This window comes from Leuresthes tenuis, unplaced genomic scaffold, assembly GCF_036924035.1.
Source record: "Leuresthes tenuis unplaced genomic scaffold, fLeuTen1.0.hap1 SCAF_1, whole genome shotgun sequence".
NCBI classification, from domain to species: Eukaryota; Metazoa; Chordata; class Actinopteri; order Atheriniformes; family Atherinopsidae; genus Leuresthes; species Leuresthes tenuis.
Window position 1 is genome coordinate 10,650,411 of NW_027325355.1, and position 7,569 is coordinate 10,657,979.

The window sequence follows — 7,569 nt, forward strand, 5'->3', positions numbered from 1 at the left end:
GAGCTTTCTCAGAGATCACACAGTACCATGTCCAAAGAGTTCTGCCCTTCTGTGGTTCTGACCGTCCTTCCAGATGAGAACCAAGTAGACCAAAGTTGAACTGGAGCTGTGTTTGGTTGTTCTTCATCCCATCTCTGGCTGGGATGAAGAAAAAGAAAAAAAGTAGCGGATAATACAATAAACACTATCCAAGGAATTCCAGAGAAACAGAAAGAGAGGGACACTGGGGGGAGGAGAGGAAGAGGCTGGAGGTTTTTCAGTCTGTTTCAGATTTCTGAAAAGTGATCACGCTGAAATAAATGAGTGATTCTGATCAATAAAACCACAACACCTGGCAGCTAATTGTAGCGAACTCAAGTGTGGAATTTAATACAAACTTAAGATTTTAAATGACTGCAACATTCTTTTGTGGGGATGGTCAATGTGGAAATACCAGATGGGGGATTTATACATCAAAGAAGAGAAATTTACAACAACCTTTGCCCACAAAAGCATTTTGGGGGAGTTTTCTCAGCCCCTCTTTCCACAGACTTGTGCCATAAATTTAGTTAATGCATTAATAGCTTTGTGCTAACTAAGCTGAACAAACAACGGACCCTTTCAGGAGAGTATTGGGGAAAACCAGAACAGGACCCTTCCGACCCTATCTGGGTCAAAGTAAACAATGGTGACAGTTTGCCCCGACTCTGACTCAAGCCAGAGACAGCCGCTGCATGGACCTCTCAAAAGGATCTCACCCAGAATCACTTTTTAGCTGAATCTTGAAACTGTATTAAATGTGCTTTGTATCTTTGTACAAGTTCTTTCATGTTCTCAGTGATATCACAAGCTGCATTTTAATACCTTTTTCATGATTGTACGTGGAACGATACAGAAGATATTATTATTTTGGAAAATTACTAATCAGCTTATGGAGCCACATTGCCCCCGAGTGGTCCGTAGTATTCAATTCAATTCAATTCAATTTTATTTATATAGCGCCAGATTACAACAATTGTCATCTCAAGGCACTTAAGTAATATAGTCCAATTCAAACCAATTGGAATTCAATTCATTGTAATCATAATCCAATTAATTCTTATAGAGCCAATTCAAAAAATAATATCCTAGCTAAGGAAACCAACAGATTCTATTTGAAACTATTCTATTTGATGGTGACTTTAGGACGATGACTCCTCTTCCTGACAGTCACCCAGCCACTCTTAAATCCCGGCTGCTCGGGATCTGCTCGGGGACGACTAACAGAGCTAGGACTAAAGGGGCCTGGCTCGCTATCGGGTGGGTGCAGAGCCAAGCTTCCGATTCAGATAACCTCGCCTCCAAAACTACAAAAAGACTACATTTGTTACATGTACCATTACCACTAAAGGAGGCAGAGGAGTAACTAAACATCTGACACACGGAGCAGGTGAAAGCAGGAGATAGAGGAAGAGAACTGGTAGCCATGCTAAGCTAGAGAACCATACACACCGCTAAAAAGTGAAAAATAAAGACTAAAGATCTGTACAAGTGAGCGTTAGAATATAACAAGTATGCGATAGAGTTAACTATGCAAGATGTGTAAATTATAGGGAGAAATAAGGTGATTATTAGTAGTTCAAGACGAGCGAAAACTGTCACAGTGCACACACTAAGCAACAGGAAGTGATGCAATACGTCTTACCGCAAAGCAAAGCCGTCGGCCGTGTACTTCCTTTACTGAATAGAATCCCAAAACAAGTCAACAACTTGCATATGACATGTCACCTTTATATGAAATAATGCAACTGTTAACCAATGCTTCAGCTGTTTCTTATTGTATTCGGTATTTAACACAGGAAAATAACATTGGTTGGTTCGTTATTCATACCTCATAATTTTACAGATATCCAGATATCACATATTACAGATATCTGAATTTTGAGACTCATAACCATCATGTATGTTATGTTATGTTGTTTTTGATGTCTTTATATCCTAAGTTTATGCTATATCTTTACCCTTTATATCTTAACAAGTTATGGTGTTTTAGAATCCTCTGAACAAATGTTTATGAGACGGAGGAATGCAGGAGTCGAATTCTCCTTGCAGGTCGCTTTACAAAATACGCCCAGGCAGACGTCACAACAGTTTCAGGCATACCATTGGCTGAAAGTATAGCGTAGGCCTACGTCATGCCCCGCCTCCGCGAATCAAACTCCGGAAACCGCAAGGAAAAGTCAGTTATTGCCCAGTTATCGCACAAGTTCTTGAATAGAACATGGACGGAATATTGAAAGAGAATATTGAAGGTCCAGATCAGTAGAGAAGATGAAGAGCAGTGAGCTCTAATTGATGGAATGAGAGTCTGGCGGAGAGTCTTTGAAAATGGCAGGAGAGGAAGATGAGATGGAAGAAGAAGGTCCGAACAAAGACAGAAAGAGAAGAATGTAGTAGAAAGATACATTTTTGCGTTTTTGTTCGTCCGTCATCCTGTCTCCTCTCTATAGCACGTTTTAAACTCTGCTGCTGTACGCCTCCTCACCTATTTTTGATCACCAAAAGGAGCCAGCGTTCAGCTTGTCAACCTTTTTGTCAATCTTTGGTGAATTTAAGTTCACCTCATCAGAGTTGGTCAGCAACCAAAACCAACTCGACCCTTGGACAGTTTAATAATTCTTTGGTGAATTCCGACACACTACCCCGTTCGTCTTCAAGCTATCAGAAGGAAGCCAGGAAAGCGACCGGTCTAGTCCCTGAAAGTCAACCACAACAAAGGCCGCGAGACGCGGAACCTAGAGAGACCCAGTGGGACCCTCTGGCGATGACCTGTGGTTTCGGAGCTGACCTAACCGTAAGATCTGCCCTGTTCTTACATTTCAGACGGTATGCGGTGGGTGTCGAGAGAATTTGCCGTTAGAATGATAAATTAACCCAAGTTGTTAGCCTTTAAATTCAGATAGTAACAAACCTAGACTATTTGAATGATTCCGGTATCCATCCATCCCCTCCCTTTAGTTCTTTTCAGTTCACTAAGTGTTTCTTATATAATCATCCATATTCAAAGCATTTCTCCTGTTGTCTTAAGGTTCATGACTTTGGTCATTTTAATAAATGGTTCATATATATACATCTTTAAAATCAACCGGCTTTTGTGTATGTGTTCTTTACGTATGTGTAAGTCCAACAAAATGAGAATTCACGAGTAGCGACTATATGAGACTGGAATTTATTAGTTATTAATTAATAAGTGATTATTAATTTAACATACCAGAATCGTAAGATTCTGTCTTTTCCTTCGGTTGAAGGTGGTGCCCTAAAATGAGGTAAAATAAGGCTTATTCGGATAGTGAGAACTTTCGGATAAATCCTTATATCTTATCACATCACACTACGTGTGTCCACTATAAATATATATTGTCGGTGCCTTGTGTGTCGGCGATATATAATTTGGCTACATTATGTACTTCCAATGACTATAGATTCTCCTCTGATCTTATTCTGAGCCTTTAATGTTCAGTGAGGAGGGTGGAATGAGGGGAGTGTTTCTAGTCTAACTTTTCTAGATGAATGTCTTCCCCTGGTTGGCTGTGCAGCATTCAGATGGACCAATGGGTCTGAGAAAGGATCTGGATGTTTGGCTGCCCTGAAACATACTGAGAGGAGGAGTCAGCAGAAACAATGTGACCATCAGGAAAGACCATGATGTCAGAAACTGAAGTGATTTCATTGGAATTTTTAAAGCTCATATTTGGATTTAGAAATGAGTGAAAAATCAAAGTGAAAATTCTTACAAACTTGAAGAGTTTCAGAGACAGAAACTTCATCTCCATAATCTGACTGCAGAAAACATTTGGTGCTTTTAAACATCAGAATGAGCTCAGACAGATTTCCTTCCATCCATCGTTCTTCTCTTTCTTTTCTTTCCTCGTTTTTCTGACCCCCCCTCCTCCTTTCAGGGTGGAGCCTGCTGGAGAACGATGGTTGACACCAGGTCTGAGGAAGTGTAAGTGTGTTCTTCATCTGATTCATGACATCCAACCATCTTCACACTGTCACATCACTCATTGATCAAAGTGAACAGATGATAGATCAATAACTGCAGCTGGATTGTGTTTGTTCTCTCCATCAGATTCCTGTCAACTCACAATCGACACAAACACAGTGAACAGAAAACTGAAACTGTCTGACAACAACAGGAAGGTGACACATGTGGAGAAGGAGGATCAGTCATATCCTGATCATCCAGATAGATTTTACTGGTGGCCTCAGCTGCTGTGTAGAAATGTTCTGACTGGTCGCTGTTACTGGGAGGTCGAGTGGAGGGGAGACGTTGAAATATCAGTGAGTTACAGAGGAATCAGAAGGAGAGGAGGCAGTGACTGTGTGTTTGGACAGAATGATCAGTCCTGGAGTCTGAGGTGCTCTGATGGAGGTTACTCTGTCTGTCACAATGAGAGAAGAACACCCATATCCTCCTCCTCCTCCTCCTCCTCCTCCTCCTCCTCTTCTGTCTCTAACAGAGCAGCAGTGTATGTGGACCGTCCTGCTGGCACTCTGTCCTTCTACAGAGTCTCCTCTGACACACTGATCCACCTCCACACCTTCAACACCACATTCACTGAAGAACCTCTGCATCCTGGATTTACAGTCTGGTCACCTGTTTCCTGGTTGTCTCTGTGTTGAGTATAAAGAGTTTCCTCCTGTCAGAGAATCACTGTTGAACAGATAGTTCAGTCTGTACATGTCTGTCTCTTTCACTCAGAAACACATTTTCAGATTCATGGATTCAGTCACTTTCTGTTTGAAACTCTTCTAAATGATTCCTTGGAAACTTCTTCCTCTTGCAGTCCTTTAAAGATGGAAGCTGCCATTCTTCCAGGATGTTGTTTTTCTGTGTGTTTCCAGTCAAAGCTTCACACTGAATATCAGTATGTTGTGTTTCTCTGAAGCTCACTTCAACTGAGACCATTCAGTTCATGTCAGCTGCAGTTAGTTTGCTGCACATGTGACAAACTGTGATATCAGAGAGGAATCACTGAGCTGCAATCAGCCAAGATGAATTTCCAACCTGCTGACAGATCTTCACTGATTCTGCTCCAATGTTTAGGGACTCTGGTTTAAACTGATAGAATTACTCAGTTCTGTCAGAGACAGTCGAGTTCTGTCAGAAACTTTCTTCCTGGTTAACTTGTCATAGGCGTGATGACACCAGCAGAGAGTTTGACCAAAGCCTGTCTCATACATCTCACTAAGACCTCAGAAAATTGGGTCAAATTGTTACGAAAAAAAGGCAGATGTGTCTTTCTATTTAAATGTGTTTTAGTTTGTGTTGCAAAAGCTTTTAAAAAAACATGGATCATATAAAGAAAGCAACAGAACTGAGTGTTTGTGTTAATATGGTGTTATCTATTCTAAATATTGTTTTCATTATCTGTTCTTTCTTCTCTGTTAATTATTCACAATAATAAAGCTGAACTTCAACCTAAATGCAGCCGTGCTTCCTTAAAGCGTAAATGATTCAATGAATCTGATGCTGATGTTTCACAGAGATGTTACTACATTGTTGTTTGTTTGATTGTTGAAGATTTGGATCATATATTGATATCTGACTGGACTTATTTACCCCATTAAATGTGTAAATCTTCCACCTCTCCGTTAAAACAAAACTTGTTTCTGCAGAGAGTTTTATTCTGAAATAACTGAGTCATGCTTTTCTATCAGGATCCATCACAGACCAGACTTCCTGGAAGCTGAAAAACAGCTGGAAGGTCGCGCACGTGTGATGATCCAGACACTGATGTTTAATCACTGATGTTATTTAGATATTTAAGAGTTGACAATATTCTTGGTTTTCCTGCTGCAAACATTCAACACATTAGTTTTTAAGAGGTTGAAAGCAAAATGCTGCAAAGGTGAAAATCTTCCTCTCACAGCGGTTGTGTTTTTCTGAGCGGTCTGATGTCTGTCCCGCGACCAACTGGACTGGAAACATCACTAAAACAATGAAGCTGCTGTTTTAGCAGCCTCATGAAGTCGAGTGTCGTCCTGCTGTGAAAAACAGCAGCTGAGAGCTCAGATCAGGCATGAGGAGGGAAAACTGGGCAGAAACCTTCAAACACACCAGACTGAGAGCTGAAAGCACCCAACCACAGAGCCACAGCCAGGACCAGAACCCACAACCAGAACCAGGTACCATAGCTTTGGCAGAACTAACAATTAGCCACTTTAAATATATTTTAAGGATGTTAAAATGTTTTCATTTTACACTGATTAGGGTCAAATGTGGAACTAAGAATTACAAAGAGTCTTTAAGATCAGATTACAGTTTAAGTACAGACGGTTCACGCTTTGTTGTCCTCTGGTGGGACCATAAAGATGTGAAATGACAGCTGATCATCATGCTGATTTAGCTGCTGCTCTGATGCCACATGTTAACATCTGTCTGTTTGTCTCCAGGTGAACCATGACGAAGCGTACTCTGACCGTCTTTGTCCTGCTGAACGTCTTCACGCTGCTCAGGATTCCTGCAGGTGAGACACATCAAACATCTTCATCATTTAGAGTTTCAGCTGCTTTCACACAGAAAAACTCTAAACTACCTCACAGAGGAGACAAAGACCTGCCTGATGCAGCCAGGAGCTCCATATTCACCTCACAGACGCCTCTTATTTAATGTTGTAAAAGGAGTTTTACTGCCGATCTGTCATGTGTTCATGTTAGCTGCACCAAATAGAGAAATTTCACTCACTTTAAAAAAAAACAGACAGTTTAGTTTAGATCAGACAGTTATCGCTCATTTAAATACAACTTATTCCTCAGAAGTTCATAAAACCATTCTTATCATCCAAGCACTGCTTGAGCCACATTATTAACTGATGTCATTTATCATAAAGTTAATTCACTTTACATTCAGCATCCTCCAGATGAAAATAATCTCTTCTTAAAGTGGTGCAGAGATGGTGGTTCGGTTGCACCTGGGACAGATTGTGCATTTGCAGGCACCGGCTGACCAGTCTGCCTTCTTCCCCTCAGCCTGCTTGGACTCAATACCAGACGGCTGCTTTGTCTCTGTTCTGATTCATGACTTTGTCTCTGGCTATTTTTATGTGTTTGTTTTGGTCCTACTCGTTATCAGTTTATTGTGTCTGATTATCTGTTTTGGTTCATAGTTTTGTGACCTTATTTTTCTTATTTTTCCCCATAAGACTAATGCTCACTCAGGTGAAAGCTTCAGACTGTGCAATGATTTCTGCACCAGACACGGGCAGAAACACCATATATACAAATGCATTTGGATAGTTCCAGACATGTGTAGTTATAGATATGTTTGGAAGCACACAGCAACACTCCCACATCAGCCAGCACAACAGAAACTGACAGAAAGTGGCGTCCTAAAACAGATGCCAGCTATAAAAGAGGGAAAGAAGACTGAACTCAGCCTTGAACAAGTTTAAGTTTGAACTTGCACAACACTTCTCAGAGTATTTAGTATTCAGGAGTATTTTACAGCAAAAATCAGCATTTAGCTACATGTCATTAAACTTGTTTAATAAGGGTTGTATCGCATCGCATTAAAAGGCAAAAGAGCGGGAATTAGTTTCATTACAA

The 7,569-nt window shown here is 40.7% G+C and overlaps 1 protein-coding gene across 1 annotated transcript; it reads left to right on the forward strand.

Annotated features, from left to right (window-relative positions):
- The first annotated feature begins 27 nt into the window (after window positions 1-27).
- Window positions 28-5,401, forward strand: LOC140296573 (stonustoxin subunit beta-like). Its single transcript, XM_072379730.1, has 3 exons — window positions 28-84; window positions 3,805-3,964; window positions 4,091-5,401. Exons 1-3 carry the CDS (start codon window positions 28-30, stop codon window positions 4,642-4,644), a joined length of 771 nt encoding a protein of 256 aa, XP_072235831.1. The 3' UTR covers window positions 4,645-5,401.
- The last annotated feature ends 2,168 nt before the right edge of the window (window positions 5,402-7,569 follow it).

Bases quoted from the DNA above. Each gene is read 5' to 3' on its own strand.
- LOC140296573 (XM_072379730.1), top strand. From the start codon at position 28: ATGTCCAAAGAGTTCTGCCCTTCTGTGGTTCTGACCGTCCTTCCAGAT. The intron at 85-3,804 runs GTAGACCAAAGT...ATCTGACTGCAG, and splicing joins TCCTTCCAGATGAGAACCAA to AAAACATTTGGTGCTTTTAA. The intron at 3,965-4,090 runs GTAAGTGTGTTC...TCTCTCCATCAG, and splicing joins GACACCAGGTCTGAGGAAGT to ATTCCTGTCAACTCACAATC.